At 50.4% G+C, this 16,950-nt stretch overlaps 1 protein-coding gene across 5 annotated transcripts in view; it reads right to left on the bottom strand.

Annotated features, from left to right (window-relative positions):
* The window catches only part of DNAJB2 (DnaJ heat shock protein family (Hsp40) member B2), a 188,946-nt gene that overhangs the window by 18,642 nt on the left and 153,354 nt on the right, over positions 1–16,950 (bottom strand). For all 5 annotated transcript variants that reach the window (XM_078679166.1, XM_078679168.1, XM_078679169.1 and 2 more), the window contains exon 8: positions 166–236. In XM_078679166.1, the coding sequence (XP_078535292.1) occupies positions 166–236 (71 nt within the window). The remainder of the gene's footprint in view (positions 1–165; positions 237–16,950) is intronic.

Raw genomic sequence — 16,950 nt, 5'->3', positions numbered from 1 at the left:
TATTCTCGACTTGGCTGCGATAGGAACACTTGTGGTGCTAGCGTTCTGCCTAGCCTGCCTCTTTTTTCTTTCTGTCTGGACAGAACTCTCTGCACCACCACTCTGAGCTCCTGGTGGTGGCTGGGAGCTAACGGCGGACAGCTGGTACGTCCATCTTCTCCTTACCGTTCACCTTGATAGACTTGATCTGCCCGTCTTCCTCCACTTCAACCCGCTCCTGACCATTCTCCACAATCCTGCAAAGGAGTGAGAAAAGGACAATTATGGCCTGAAACACCAGTTTTGAAGCTACATATCCATTTCTGTCGTGCATGCTGTGCATACGTGGTCGCCTACGTGCATCTGGGACGATTCAAAAGATATTAAAGGAGGGGAAGGAAGCTTCCCTGATCTATTGCACGGGGATATTTGGTGGTAACACATAGCCCCCTATTCACAGCTCTTCATCAGATTTGCATTTCATGTGTTCAATATAGTGCTGTTTGTAGAAATTAAAAGCTCCCTCCTTAAGTTCTCTCAAAATCGTCGGACTTACTAAGCCAAGTCTTGGTTCTAGTAACAACAACCAATTATTCCACCTTCTACAGTGTGGATTATGATCATGTCACTAGCGGTCAGATGAAGAAAGAGACAAATGGCGAGACTGGTAGCAAATTGCACACCAAATTATTCACCAAAGGTTGTAGAAAGTCCTGCCTAATGAATATCAATTAGATAGGTCGTGATTTGCTACAAACACAGGAATAGTGGCCTGCGAGGAAGAGCGACCACCATCCCTGTGTTTGCATTCCCAAACAGGAAAGTGTTTTGTTTTTTAAGGATGCTTTTTCCTTTAAGAATAGATACTGCTTTAAAAAACATCGGAGCGGTCCGTACACCCACTGCCAGTTCCCCCACAGACCGGCGACACGATTTCCAGAGTGGAAACTGTACAAGGGGATAGCTTCCCCTCTGCGAATACGTTACCACCTCCAATGGAGGTTGCAAACCATTGATAAATCTCAATTCAAATCACAATTAGAAGGCAACTCCCCTTTCATGCCTCTTTCTAATTACAATTCAGAATCTGTCTCAAAACCCCTTTTTATTATTAAATGACTTTTATCAATCTCAAAAAGAGTGTTGTAAACATTTAAATGTGATTTTGCAGTGAAATTTCCTGTGATTTTGAAAATCGCAGGATTAGTGATGGCGAAATATTTTTAGCACATATGGCCCTGGATCATTACAACAGATTTTTGGAGCTACAGTACTCCGGTATGTGCCATGCAAGTACATTTACTCTCTCTTCCTATCAGTGTACCTTCTTATTCCCCCTTCCCCGATAGCTTCTACTCCTCTTACCTTTCTCTAGAGCAGCTGTAATTATGGACAAACTAGTCAGTTAATATTAAAAGTAGTTTTTATTTTGCTAATAATGAATATGCTACTTACCAGTATGCATCTGTTCTTGGCATGTAGGGCTGCTAACATTCATATCTGTGCATAGATCGCCGCCTAGTGTTGGGTCCGGATGATTGCACATTGTTGTCCTGGAAGAGTCTTCGAAGTATCACGAGATAGGTGGCTCCTCCCCTGGACTACAGTGCGCATGGGCATCGACTCCATCCCCAGATTGTTTTTAGCCATTGTGGCAAAGATGGAGTGTAATAGTGTAAGCGATGGCCATGCTAGAGATTGAATGCAAGAAAAGTCTGCAGCCGCTACGGGCGCCGGGGAGGAGGGCGGGCGATATGAATGTTAGCAGCCCTACATGCCAAGAACAGATGCATACTGGTAAGTAGCATATTCAGTTCGAGGCATGTGGGCTGCTAAATTCATATCTATAGCATAGAATACATAGCAGTCCCAACATTAACGGCGGCCGCCCGTGCCAGCTGCAGAAGTCTGAAAAAGTGTTTTAAGAACAGCCTGTCCTACAGCTGCCTGCTGTTTGGAATGCACATCTACACAGTAATGTTTGGTAAAGGTATGTGGTGTAGACCATGTGGCTGCTCTACAAATGTCTTCCAAAGGAATGTTACCTAGGAATGCCATGGAGGCCCCCAACTTGCGCGTGGAGTGCGCCCTGGGGGGGATCGTTAAAGTGCGCTTAGCCTTCTGATAGCAAATTTGAATACACTTAACGATCCACCTGGCTATTCCTGCTTTGGAAATAGGGTTGCCTTTATGCTGGGGTGAGAAGGCAACAAAGAGTTGCTGTGTCTTTCTGAAATGCTGTGTTCTGTCAATATAGTACATAAGCGCTCTTTTGACATCAAGTGTGTGGAGCATTCTTTCTGCTACTGTTTCTGGGTTTGGAAAGAATGCGGGCAGTTCGATGGTTTGATTGACATGAAACTGCGACACCACCTTTGGAAGAAACTTGGGGTTAGTGCGCAGCACCACCCTGTTTGAATGAACTTGTATAAATGGCTCTTGAATTGTGAGCGCCTGCAGCTCACTAACACGTCGTAAAGACATGATGGCAACGGGAAAAGACACTTTCCATGTGAGGAACTGCATGTCACATGAATGCAGAGGTTCAAAGGGGGGACCCATCAATCTGGTGAGAACCACATTGAGGTTCCACACAGGAGCTGGCGGGGTCCTGGGAGGGATGACCCGCTTTAGCCCTTCTAGAAATGCTTTAATGGCAGGCACTCTGCAGACAGAGAGATGCTGCCTGTTGTGGAGATAAGCCGCTATGGCGGATAAGTGTATCCGAATGGAAGCGTATGCTAGATTGCATTTGTAAAGATGTAACAAATAGCAGATGATATTAGGAATAGATGCATCTAGCGGGTTGATATTGTGCTCTGTACAGTAAATGACAAACCGCTTCCATTTTGCTGCATAGCAAGCTCTGGTTGTGGGCTTTCTTGCCTCCCTGATGATGTCCATGCATTCAAATTAAGGTAGCCAAACTCTAAGACCTCAGGAGCCAGATCGCCAGATTGAGCTGTTGTGGATCTGGATGCTGAATGTCGCCATGGTTCTGCGTCAAGAGCCTGGGTGTGAGGTGCAGCCTTTGATGCGGTACCACGGAGAGGTCTAGAAACGTGGTGTACCATGGTTGGCGAGCCCACGTTGGAGCAACTAGGATGAGAGTCATCGAGTGTTGCTTTAGCTTTCTTGCCACCAGCGGGATGAGAGGCGCTGGGGGAAAAGCGTACGCAAATTTGCCTGACCAGTTCATCCATATCGCATTGCCCTGCGACTGTGGGTGAGGGAACCTGCCGGCAAAGCTTTGGCATTTTGCGTTTTCCCTTGTGGCAAACAGGTCTATCTCTGGATGACCCCACTGCTGGAAGTACGGGTGGAGTACTGATGGATGTAACTCCCATTCGTGCATCTGGTGGCTGTACCTGCTGAGCAGGTCCGCCATCTGATTGTTCTTGCCCGGGAGGTGTTCCGCCATGAGGAAGATGTTCCTCTGAATGGCCCACTTCCACATGCTCTGAGCCAGATGAGACAACTGTGGAGAGTGCATTCCTCCCTGCTTCTGAATGTAGTACATGGCGGTCATGTTGTCCGTCCGGATCAACACGACTGTTGCACAAATGTACTTTGAAGGACTTGAGAGCCATGAAGATTGCCATCAGTTCCAAGTAGTTGATGTGCATCTTCTTTTGCTGCGTCGACCATAGTCCCTGCACCGTGTAGTGGAGCACATGAGCCCCCCATCCCTGCAGAGATGCGTCCGTTGTTAGGACAATCTGTGGTACAGGCTCCTGGAACGGTCGGCCCTTGCAAAGGTTGTGTGGATTCCACCAATGCAGAGAGCTGAATGCCCGACCCGTCACCAACACTAGGTCGTTCAACTGTCCATGAGCCTGATTCCACTGATGCGCCAAGCATTCTTGGAGCGGACGCATATGTAGCCGCGCGTGCGGGACTATGAAGATGCAGCAGGCCATCATGCCTATCAACTGCATGAACACTCTCGCTGGGAGGGAGTGTTGTGGTCTGAACCTTTGGATTAGCGACTGGATGTTGTCGATCCTCGCTGGGTTCGGCTGAGCTGTGGCAGCTAGCGTATTGATTGTCGCGCCCAAATACTGCCGCACATGGGCTGGCTGAAGGTGCGACTTGGGGTAGTTTAGCGAAAACCCCAGACTGTGAAGGAAGTGAATGGTGTGGGACATGTCTGCGGCGCACTGCTGGGCTGACTTTGCTTGAACAAGCCAGTCGTCTAGATAAGGGTAGACATGTATGCTTTGTCTCCGGAGGTGCGCCGCCACTGTCGCCAGACATTTTGTGAACACTCTGGGAGCAGTGGTCACACCTTGAACTGGTAATGCCGGTTTTGTATGGTGAACCTGAGGTATTTTCTGTGGGATGGGTGGAGCGGTATGTGAAAGTAAGCATCCTTGAGGTCCAAGGTTGCGAGGAAGTCTCCCTGTTGTAACAAGGGAAGAACCTGTTGTAGTGTTAACATGTGGACGTGTTCTGAAAGAATGTACTGGTTCAAGGGGCGTAGGTCTAGAATCGGTCTGAGTGAGCCGTCCTTTTTCGGGATTAAGAAGTACAGGGAATAAACCCCTGTGCCTTCTTCCTCCACTGGCACGAGCTCTATAGCGGCTTTTTGCAGCATCACCAGAACTTCCTGCTGCAATAAGTGCAAGTGCTCTGTCGACATAGGACGTTGCTTTGGGGGTATGTTTGGTGGAGTGGATGTCAGTTCCAAACAATAGCCGAACTGGATAAGTTTCCTGACCCACCTGTCTGTGGTGTGGAAGTCCAGACCGGCAGGAACTGTTGGAGTCCCCCCCCCCGACAGGTGTTGGATGGTCGGGGGGCAATGACAAGGAGTCACTGTTTGTTGGTGGCAGAGGAACGTGAATTGTTGTTGCCTCTGCCTCTACCTTTGGCACTGTTTCCTCTGTAACCGCCTCTGCCCTGCTTGCTGTACGAGGATTGCGCACCACCTTTATTAAATGGCGTCTGCTGCGACATGTGCCCCCTGTTAACACCTCGAGTGCCTGAGCGACGAAAAGTGGACCCTCGAAACTGTTGTGACTGGAGAGCCCCCATGAACTTGGCAGTCTCCGTGTCTTTTTTGATCTTCTCCAGGGTGGTGTCTACCTCTGGGCCAAATAATCTGTCTGGATTAACGGGCTGGTTGAGGATAGTAGTCTGTATCTCTGGCTTGAATCCGGAGATGCGGAGCCATGCCTGACGCCTCAACATCACACTAGTGTTGATTGCTCGAGCCGCTGTGTCTGCAGCGTCGAGCGCACATTTTATAGCTGCATTGGAGATGAGCTTTCCCTCCTGGATAAGCATTTCAGCTCCCTCTTTAAACTGGTCTGGAAGGAGCTTGTGTGTTTGCTATGCGCCAGATGTTGGCCGCCTGCGCTGCTACCCTCTTCCCAGATGCCTCCAGCACTTTTGACTCTTTGTCCGGGGGTGGAGCTTCACCCGTTGTTTGGGAGTTTGCCCTCTTGCGGGCATTAGAGACCACCAAAGAGTCCAAAGGCAACTGGCCCCTTATGTAAGTTGGGTCGCCAGGTGCAGGTCTGTATTTTTTTCTATTCTTGGGTTGACCACCCTTGATCTTGTAGGTTCTTTAAAGATGTCTGCCGCATGCTTAAGGACCCCTTTTAACATCGGGAGAGTTTTGACAGTTTTCAGCAGCAGAGAAAGTGTCAAAAAGGAAGTCCACTTCCACAGGGTCAGCATGCATTTCCACCTTATGGTTTGTAGCTGCCCTTTCAATTAATGCATTAAAAGCCGCAGAGTCTTCAGTGGGTGATGGTTTAATGTTATAAACCTGAGGATCTTGGGCCGTTTGCTGGTCCCCCTGATCCCCTGTGTCCATCCATGAGTCTTGTTGTTCATCAGGCTCTGTATTTGTTGGGAAATTGTATTCTTCATCCTGCTCCCCTTCATCCCCCTCTGAGTATGTGGGGTAAGGTGTTGCACTTCTCCTAGGCTGTGGGAGAATCTGTTCCACCAGTACTGGAGTGTCTGTTGCTGGGTTTTTTCGTTTCAGAGGAATTGTATACGATTCCAGAGGTTGAGATGTTATCTTCCTCTTGTAGAGCTTGAGCTTCCCGGTGTCGGCATCGATAAAATGCTCCGACCGTTCTTCCAGCAGAGGATGTCGATGACTTGCAGTCCCAGTCTGGAGAGTCGGCTTCGACACAGTGTCTTTGGGCACCGATCGCGGTGCAAAGGCCTTCGGCGCCACCTTAGGCGGTAACGTATAGAGGATCGGCGTCGAGGCGGTTTTCGGCAGTTCAGCCTGCTTCGGAGTGGAAGGATTCTTCGGTTCCGACGCCAAAGCCTTGTCCTTAATCCTCTTGAGGGAGTCCGAGACCTGCTTGGTAAAGGACGCGGATGGTTTCGTCGACGCGACCAGTGGCCTCGGGCCGCTTCCGGGCGTCGATGACTTCGGCTTATCTGGTCGAGGCGCAGGAGTCCCCTTGACCGGTGCGCCTCGATCACTGTCCACGGCCGCAGACGTTGAAGCCGACAGCTTCGGATCGGCAGGTGTACTCTTCGGCGTGAGAGCCTCCGACCTCGGCTCTGCGCCCTTGACCGACGGCGCCCCGACGGGCCTTGTGGTCTTCGGGTCGAGAGTGTGGCCAGCAGCTGGCCCGACTGCCTTCCTGGGCTTCGGCTCGACCGCCTTGGATCCCGGCTCGCTGCCTTTCTTCGAGCTTGGCTCCTTGACCACCTTCGGCACCTTTGCCTGGTCGACAGCTTTCATGGGCTTGGAGGCCTCCGAAGACGACGGCGTCGATTGCGGAGCAGACGTCTTCGGTTTCGATGGCACCTCGGCCATCTTTGGTTGCGTCGATATCGATGGTTTCAGTTTCGGTTTCGTTTTAAGTAATGGCGGCTCCGCGGAGGTGTCCGTAGCTGGGCCGGACGGCGGGGCCGTGGATCGAGGTGTAAGGTCGTGGGTAAGGCCGTGTGGCGATCCCGTGACCTGAGCCATTGTAATAGTACGAACGGGGCATAGCTCATCCTCCGAGCTATCTTCCGTGGCCCCATATGCTTCTTCGTCATCCCCTACCTTCTCGACGATTTCCTCTATATCTTGGCTGTGGACGTCCGCTCCGTCGCCGGACTCGACCTCCACCGTCGCCGGGGAAATCTGCAGGTGACGCACTTGCTCATGTGCTTCGGGGTCGTCGAAGATGTCCACCGGTGCTGGAGCCGATCGCCGGGCCTCGAGGCGCGCCACGCGCCGAAGCTTGATCGTCTTCTTCGATCGAAATTTCGAACAGGCCATACAGCTGGCCTCGTTGTGGTCCGGCGACAGGCACTTGTTGCATACGGGATGGACGTCGATGTGCGGGTACTTCGAACCGCACACGGGACACTTCTTGAACGGGCTCCGTTCCATGTTGTCGTCGATGGTCTTGCTGCGTTCCCCGAAGAGTCAAATGACCCCCCGGATATCCAATCCAATGAGTTGGAAGAAATTCGGGACCGAACGCAAACGATACCGACGGAAAAAGGAAGGCCTTTTGGCCTCGAAAGAGTTCCTTAACGATTCCGAACAGGAGACGTCGAAATCACATCCGAACCCAATGGCAGAAAAAAACAATCTGGGGATGGAGTCGATGCCCATGCGCACTGTAGTCCAGGGGAGGAGCCACCTATCTCGTGATACTTCGAAGACTCTTCCAGGACAACAATGTGCAATCATCCGGACCCAACACTAGGCGGCGATCTATGCTATAGATATGAATTTAGCAGCCCACATGCCTCGAACCTTTAGTTTTGACAAAGCTGCAAATAAACATCTTTAACTTTTGTTGGAGTTTAGTACGGATCGGTCACGGGGGGGGGGGGGGGTAAGAGTGGGTACACATGAGTATGTTTACAACACAATTCATTTGTGAGACTTTCAGTCACCCCGGAGAGCCTCCCTGAGATGGCACAGCAGGAGGGAGGGCAGGAGGGACGGTGGACCGAGTCCCTCGTCCTGCACGTACCAATAGTATCCCAAGTGGACCCACCAGGATCCCGTGCTCCGGCCAAAGGTAAAGCACGAGTCAACCAGGAGGAAGGAAGGTACCAACCAGCACTTTTCAGGCGTCGGCGCATGAACAAGACACTGAAAAAGAAGCATTTAAACAGCAAAGGTCTAGACACAGCGGAGGATGAGCCCGTAGGATCTGCACAAAAAAGGATAACAAGAAGAGCAGCCCTCCTACAATCCCAGGAGCACGCCAAACAAGTCTCCCAATCAAGGGCTTATTACGCACTTCTTTCAAGCCTCAGGCAGCTCAACAAACACACCAGACAATTCCCCGGAAAGCGAGGCAGAGACCATATTCAAACCAATAGGATCCCTAGGGGACAACTAGGGTCAGCGCGGACACCCTCCCAGTGTGGGCGCCCGAGGGACCGCCGCCACACAAAAAACAGGGAGCCCAGAGAACACTCCAAAGTCTGCAGCTAAGGCCAAAAGCCACCAATTGCTTACAGCAGTAATCCACCAGTGGCCCAAAGAGGACACGGAGCAGTTTGTGGCGAACCCTTGCATGACAGTCTTTACAAGACCAGTCTTAACAGCAACACCCGGGAAAGACCGTCAGATCAATCACCCAGGAATGGACGATCTAACCACTTCTTTCCTACGAAAACTAGAGCCGACTATTGAAAGAACATTGGATTAAACCCCAAAACATTTCAGAAAGGATTCAGACAGGTGTAAGCCCCCACAGTGGGTTGGAACCCGATTGGCCAAGAAGTCAAGCAAGATGCTACACAAGAAGCACCCCAAGAAGCTCTAAATCTGTTAGCGTTATAAGAAGCACAGGACACAACCGCCAGGGCTCGGATTTGGCAGTCCACAAAAATGGAAGTTCAAATTGATTTATTACAATCAATTGCACAGCACCTGGTGTATCAAGACGATAAGTTGGTAAAACTAGAAGCCACCCTCGAAATTCATAAAGCCGGCTCAGCTCGCACGAGCTCATGTGCCGACATCATAGAATATTGGGCTGAACTAACAGAAGCATTAAAGGACATGCTGGCTTTAGCCAAGGGACGGGGGAGATGATCTTCTACTTCTACTTCTCACCGGGCAATGGAGCCCTGAACACTGTATCATCTTCCACACCTCACGCAGAGCCCAATGGAGAAAAGCGTTCCTAACCCTACTCACCGTCTCCACCACCAGGAAAACAGCTCATGGCCTAACTCTCTCTATCACACCTTCCCAACTCTTCCTAGGCAGAACCACCATTACTATCTACAATAACGGGATTGTCCTAATTCAATCCACAGACAGGAACCTGGAACAACTAGACAACCTGTTCCCCAAGTTCAAAGAGCACCTTTCCAAGCTGCGGACCTCCACCCAGAACTCCACCAGCACTATCACCCCTGACGTCGCAGCCCCCACCCACAACACTTCTAACATAGGTCAGGGTCGGATCCACACGCACCTCACCTCTACCCCCAGCACCCTAGTCAATCGCCCACCTGCTGTTACCGCCCCACACTCCCCAAGCACAGTCACAAATCTCTCCCCCTCATACACTAGCCGCCCCTCTAACACTACCCCTTTGACCCCCACTCATACCTCTCCCATCCCTCTCCCCCCTGACATAACAACTCCCACCCACAACACCTCCTACCTAGATCAGCACCAGAACGGCACGCACAATGACAAATCCCACCCTTTGTTCCCCCCCTCTCTCAGTCCCCACGTGAGTACACTCCCCCCATACATCCTCGATACACCCACATCCTCGATACCCCCACGCCCCCTTCCCCCCATGCTACACCCCCCACGAACGCTTCTGAACACACCACCGTCCGGAGTTCATCTCCCCCCCCTTCCCTCCACCCCGCGGCAGATCCCTCTCCCTCCCCAGCTCCCTCCCCACTCTCACTCACGACAACCCCACCCTCCCAACCAGTCCCACAGAACATACCACCTCCCTTACCTTAGCATCCCCCCCTCTCTCCCCTCCCATTCTCAGCACCCACTACCCTCCTGCCACCCCCATTGTCTTCAGCCTTCACTCACTCTTCAACTCACCGGCACCGTCTCCCACTGACGGCACTACCTATGCCTCCCACCCTCCCCCTACCTCACCCACACCCCTCGCCCACAAATCCGCCCACACATCGAATGCCATCCCACTCATTATCGCCGTAGAACCTTCCAACAACGCTAGCATATCCCCCCCCCCCCTCGATACCTTGCTCGCTTTCCAGCTCACTACTCAACCACTCACCAATGGCTCTCACCACCAACCCCATCTTCAATCCACCTCTTGACTTGACTTTATCCACCCTCCAACAAGTCAAAGAGGATCTCCTACAAGTCAAAAAAGATCTCCACGCAATCAAAGACCTTCTCTTCTCACAGCCCAGTCTACCTCCCACCATCCCACTACCCTACAAACGACGTACCCTCCCTACATACCCTCGCCTCCAACGACCTCCGCGCTGGCCGACTATCCCTGCTCGCAATAACTCCCACCGCCCCCGTCGTGTCCTCAACTCACTGTCGGACCGTGACCTATGCTCTCTCCTACGCTCTTATGGCCCAGGTCCGGTAAAACACATATCCAACACACACATCCCCATACCCACAATTCTCACAAATCCTCTGAGGCTCCCAACCCTTAGCAACAGAGATTCCGTCCCTAACAACCTCAGAAAAGTCCCCCTCTCCCTAGAAGGCTCGACCACCCTTCTCACTCCCAAACTCAAATGCATCCTACTCAATTGCAGATCGGCCCAGAGACACTCCTCCGACATCGCTGATCTCGTCTCAGCAATGGATCTGGACCTAGCCATTCTGACTGAAACCTCTACCCCGATAATGGACATACTAGTCCCCCCCAATTATCACATCATTAGACTGGACAGGCCTGGCAAGACGGGCGGGGGAATTGCATGCATTTTCAGGAGCAACCTCTCCGTTACTAAAGCCACCTCCCCCTCCCTTACTTCCTGTGAACTCCTCTGCCTCGATATCACCAGCGAGGGCAAACAAGTTTGTGCTTTACATCTCATCTATCACCCGCCTGGTGACAACCTCATACTCACCCAACAACTCATGGACACGATCACATCCAATCCTGGTCGGCAGACCACCCAAGTCTACCTGGGTGACTTTAATCTCCACTGGAACGATCAGAAAGACACAGTGGTGAATAGTCTCAAAACTTTCCTGAATGCGCTTGACCTCACCCAAATATGCGATAGACCAACACACGACAAAGGCTCGATACTCGATCTCATCATCGCCAAAGAGGACTCTACCCAACTGGAGGCGATCCAACCCTGCGACTGGTCAGACCACCACATTATCACCTTCTTTATCAACGAAAAAGTTAAACCTAACCCGGCTCAACCCACCAGATCCAAAACCTGGAAAAGGGACATGAGGAATCTTAACCCCACTACCCTGCCTCCCCACATCGGCAGTCTCCTCCTTCCCCCTTCAGGTGCCTCGGATGTTCAATCACTGACCGATCACTACCTTGACTCTATGAATTCAATAGTCAATGAAGTCGCCCCATTGCAACTGAAGAGAGTCTCCACCAAAATTTCTAACCCCTGGTATGACGGCAGACTCAATGATGACAGGCGTACTATGCGAATGGCAGAGCGTACCTGGAGATCTGACCCCTCATCACTGCATCTCAAAACGCTTAAGAACAAGAGAAATGCCTACTTTAGGAAAATAAAGCGCGCAAAGTCGGACTTCTTTAGCCGCCAGTTGGACCAAGCAAAAAACAGGCCAAGAAAGCTGTTCGAACTAATCAAGACTCAAACAAAGACACAACCCTTACAATCAAACAGCACAACAAGCGACACCCCACACTGTGAAGCCTTCTCTGCTTTCTTTAAGCTAAAGACCGACAACATAACAACCTAAAAACAAGGCATCATGGCTGTACTTCGACACCTACTCGGAAGAAGCAATACACAAACTGCTCTGCACCTTGAAGCCCTCTAATCACCTCATAGACCCCCTACCTGCTAATGCTGTAAAAGACTTCATCCCCCTGCTCCTCCCACTTTGGACCCAAATCATCAACAGCTCCCTTCAACAAGGTCTCATTCCAGACTCCCTCAAGGTGGGGCAAGTCACACCTATACTCAAGAAACCTACAGCTGACCCGTCTGACCTGAACAATTACCGCCCTATCACCAATATCCCCACCCTGGCCAAACTGCTGGAAAAATGTGTCCAACTCCAACTAACAAAACACATTGAACAATTTGACCTCCTCAACCATCATCAATCAGGCTTCCGAGCGAAACATAGCACGGAAACAGCTATGACACACATAATTGATGACGCCCTCCAAATCCTTGATCGCAATGAGTCCTGCCTCCTCATCCTTCTTGACCTCTCTTCAGCATTTGACACGGTCAATCATGAGAACTAACTGGAGCTGCAAAGCACATGAATGGGTCTATCGGAACTGTTCTCAAATGGTTTTCTTCCTTCCTTCATAACCGGTCTCAGAAGTTCAAGATCGACAATGTGCTATCTACACCTGTGCCTGCAGATCTAGGTGTTCCACAAGGATCCTCCCTCTCCCCCACACTGTTCAACCTCGTCATGGAACCGCTCGCCACCTTGCTCCAAGCAGTTCAATTCCATATGTACGCCGATGACACACAACTTTACCTAAAGCTACAATCCCCGGAAGATATCAAACTTCTGAATTCCACACTTAGTAACACTCAATCTTGGTTGGCCGATAATCACCTCAAACTAAATGCTCTGAAAACTGAGTTCCTACTCATCTCACCTCCGGCGAAAATTTCCACCACCCAAACCTGGCTCAATAACCTAACAGCACTCAATGTCCAACCTACCATCGTGGATTCTGCGAAATCCCTAGGCATCACACTCGACGCCAAGCTCAACATGCAACAGCACGTTAGCAAAGCCACAAAAGGAGCTAATTTCCAAATCAACACACTGGGGAAACTTAAACCCTTCCTCCCAGCCAAGGACTTCCAAACTGCTGTACAAGCTTTAGTCATCCCTCGCATAGACTACGGAATTGTGGCCCTCAGCGGACTCCCGCTATCCACAACAGCACCCCTAAGAGCCTCCCTGAATGCTGCCGCGAGACTCATTACTGGCTCAAGAAAACATTCGCATATATCCCCAGACTTAAAGTCTCTAAAATGGCTGCCTTTTGAAGCCAGAACACAGCTAAAAATCGCAGTTATGACACACTCGGCCGTGCACCACAAAGCAGCCAACTACCTCGCTCAAAAGTTGTCTATATCAGGAGGTTCGAGATCCAATAGAAGTACAAAAAATCTACTCCTGAAACCTCGTAGATTCCGGAAAGAAAAAACATACAAGCGCTCCTTCTCAGGAATGGCACCCAGGATCTGGAATGCGCTCCCTCCTGAAACCAGGCTTATCTCCTCCACTGCACTCTTCAAGAAAGAGGTGAAAACCATCCTTCTGGCCAAGATCTCCTGAACTTTATAGGTGCTGGATCAGAGACTCTGCATCGCTTTGTATCATTGATCACCTTGTCTCTTGGCACTATACTGTTACTTGATTGTGAAACTACTATGCTACTCTCTTACTACCGACCAATATATGATACACTTTAGTTTATTGAATCACCCTCCCGATGCCCCCACCCCGTGTTCTCTCTATCCTAAGAAATTGGTATAAGCCATCCACACATCCAAGGTTTACCTGAACCCTACTGTAGTGGGATCAATGACTTGTGCCGTCTTATATTACTTGTTACCTGATTGTATATTGATGTTTTCTGTACGTTACTGTTATCCTATTATGTTAGTGACTATTATACTGCTCCCATTATCTCTGTTCAGTCCTGCTGCCCCTACCCCTGTCTCTGTGAAGCGCTCTGATATCTGTAAGGATCTTGTTCATGCTACATAAAACTTTGAATAAATAAATAAATAAATAAATCCCTCCAAAGCAAATAAGGCATAAGACATCAGATGGGAAGAAGGTGGAACCAGACAATACTGGAAGCTAACTTCTTGCAAACAGCCGAATAATCAAAGAACCTCAGGTAGGATGCAGCAACATGAATATCGTGGAGGCCCAAGGGAAGAGGGACCTAGAGGTATCATCAATCAGCACAATAACCGAAGTCGCACACGAAGAAGCAGCTCCCGCTGAGAAGGCAGAAGGAGAAGTGATAGGGGCAGAAGCCCCTCTGTCAAGGAGGGCTAAGAAAAAGCTGGAAAAACAACTGAAGAGGTGCCACTCGCTATCAACTTTGTTGCTGCTGTCCCTCGTTTGGAGCCCAATCACTGCCTAAAGCTACAGGAGTAGCCAACTGACCTTCACCTGCAGTTGCTGGAGCGGCGGGGACGCCGGAAGACTCCGTGTGGCCGCAGAGGAGGGAGAGGCGCCGGCCCCGGGACTGCGAGGACCAGCATGCACCATCTCTAGCTGGTCCTCTTCCCGTGAGAGCCGCGCCCCCTCCCAGTGCCACACCTCCAAGCCAAGCCCTTAACATCTCGCGGCACCCGCTCCGCGGGTGCCACTCGCTATCAACTTTGTTGCTGCTGTCCCTCGTTTGGAGCCCAATCACTGCCTAAAGCTACAGGAGTAGCCAACTGACCTTCACCTGCAGTTGCTGGAGCGGCGGGGACGCCGGAAGACTCCGTGTGGCCGCAGAGGAGGGAGAGGCGCCGGCCCCGGGACTGCGAGGACCAGCATGCACCATCTCTAGCTGGTCCTCTTCCCGTGAGAGCCGCGCCCCCTCCCAGTGCCACACCTCCACAATCCCCCACATCCTATAAACCTACCAGGGGACGCGCGCGGGACGAAGCCCGGGCCAAGGGCGGGCCAAGGGCGGGCCCGTTGTTGCCCGTTAGTGCCCGATAGGGACCGGACCGGGCTTATTCCCTTTTCACCATCGACCCAGCAACAAACAATCATGCCGGCCAAAACACGAAGTACCTCCAAACCCAAATCTAAACACGCTCAGGAGGTAGCACAGGTAACAGGCCCTATCGACTTATTTATATCGCGGGTAAATGACACGATAAACCAAAGCATAGCTTTAATGGAGAAGAGAGTTTCAATGGATCTCATAAGCGCTAATGCAAAGCGCTCATCACTAGGCGCTATAGCAAATGCCGCCTCCCCAATCAATTTAAACACTCAAAACAGCTCACTTCCTGTGACTCTTTCTGCCTCAGACCTAAACACTGTTCCATCAGTAGTTGACCTGTCGGTCACGCACTCTGAGTCGGATCCCTCAATAACAATGGATGACCTGGAAGCAACTCCCGACCTAGCCGGTTGCCAAATCGAAGGAGACATCCATTCCATAAATAACTCATCCCAGCAAGGCGAGAGAGAAGGGGCAACACCGAAAATTCGATCACCAATCAATGAAGGAACACATAGTTCTTCCTGCCAGGAACCTAAAACAATCTATTCAAACTCCGTAACCTCTAACAGTATATTACATATCTCTGACTCAATTCTTCCCCACAAGGCAATTTCTAATGATAACATGCCGGAGCAATGTAAGACCTGCAGAATCACCTCACAAGTTCTCACCACAACTAAGGACTTACTATATCAGTATTTAAAGCCTATCCAATTAAGTATTAGAAATCTTGAAGCTCAACTAACAATAATCTCAGCTACCCTCTTAGATACGAATACCCGGATCGATGTAAGGGGTCAACGTAACACTTCGCACCCACCAATAAAACAAAACCAATCACACGCACAGAAAGGAGTCAATCATTCCAACACAACACTTTCAGTACAAAAGACTCTAAAACAACCGTCTACCATACCCAAATCCATTGTAAACACATCCCTTCCCCAGCAGGAGAAACCACCTCATTCCAAAGTACAGCAAACACTAACCGCAGGTAAGGCCATGACAGGCACTCCAGGTCCATCAGCCAAACCAGATTCCAGTAGAACCACCACAGAAAAGTCTGACTCTCAGTCATCGAACTTATCGCTCTCTCAAAAAACACCCAAGAATACATCCAAGAACACACCCGCACCTAAAACCACGCCGAAAAAACATCCGACAGCCAGACGCCCCGCTCACTTGCCCCCGGAAGCTACTCCCTTTACAATAGTTTTAACAGGAGTACCCGAGTTAACAGATGACATCTCAGAAACTGCATGGTCACTTAAAAACAAGGCCATGCAGTGGCTTAGCATAAACAGACCCCTTGAATCCCATTTCTCGGGAGGGATCACTACAGCCCGTAGGGTAGCCTGGATAGGCAAAACAAAGAAAACAATACGCGGTGATTGTATCATCGTAACATGTAGAGATCCCGCCACTGTAGACCATATTTGTGCATGGCCCCAACTCGATAAAAAAGGGGGAATAGACGCCCGCCACCTCTCCTTCTTTTACCCCCCAGTAAAACAACATCACAACTTTCCACCATGGGAATGGCACCACTATCCTAAAGATCATTTTAAAGATCTACGAAATCAGGACCCTTGGTGTCAAGCACCATGGTATCAGAGGGAGTACCCACGCGACTACTCAGACAGGGGGGGACCAAGAGGTAGATATGTTGAACGCCAAACACCTTATTGGCAGGACAGACCCTACCAAGCATATGAAGGATGGCAGGGCTTTCCGACCCAAAACCGATTTGAGTGCCTTGAAATGGTCGATTGACCATTCATGGACAAACCTAACCACCACAATGCAGATTCCGTACACCATTCTGTTTCCGACAAGTATCCTACACCATCACCAGAGCCGCCCTACACGCCAAAGTCATCATTGACTCATTTAAACAATCTCCCGATCCGTTCCCACCCAGTAGAAGCATATACCAGCCAAAGATCAAACATCGAGTCCGACACAACTATTGGAACCCACACCAACGCGATGACAGTATCTGCTATCACGGAAAATAAAGAGGTCATGAGCATAGGCATAGCCTACTGGAATGTTGCAGGACTAACGGAAAAAATATCATGCCCCCTATGGCTGAGCATAGCAAGGAGCCACC

The sequence above is a fragment of the Lissotriton helveticus genome, chromosome 3_1 (genome assembly GCF_964261635.1).
Source record: "Lissotriton helveticus chromosome 3_1, aLisHel1.1, whole genome shotgun sequence".
Taxonomy (NCBI): domain Eukaryota; kingdom Metazoa; phylum Chordata; class Amphibia; order Caudata; family Salamandridae; genus Lissotriton; species Lissotriton helveticus.
Note: the sequence above shows the minus strand (reverse complement) of the source record. Positions and strands in the feature narration are given on the sequence as shown.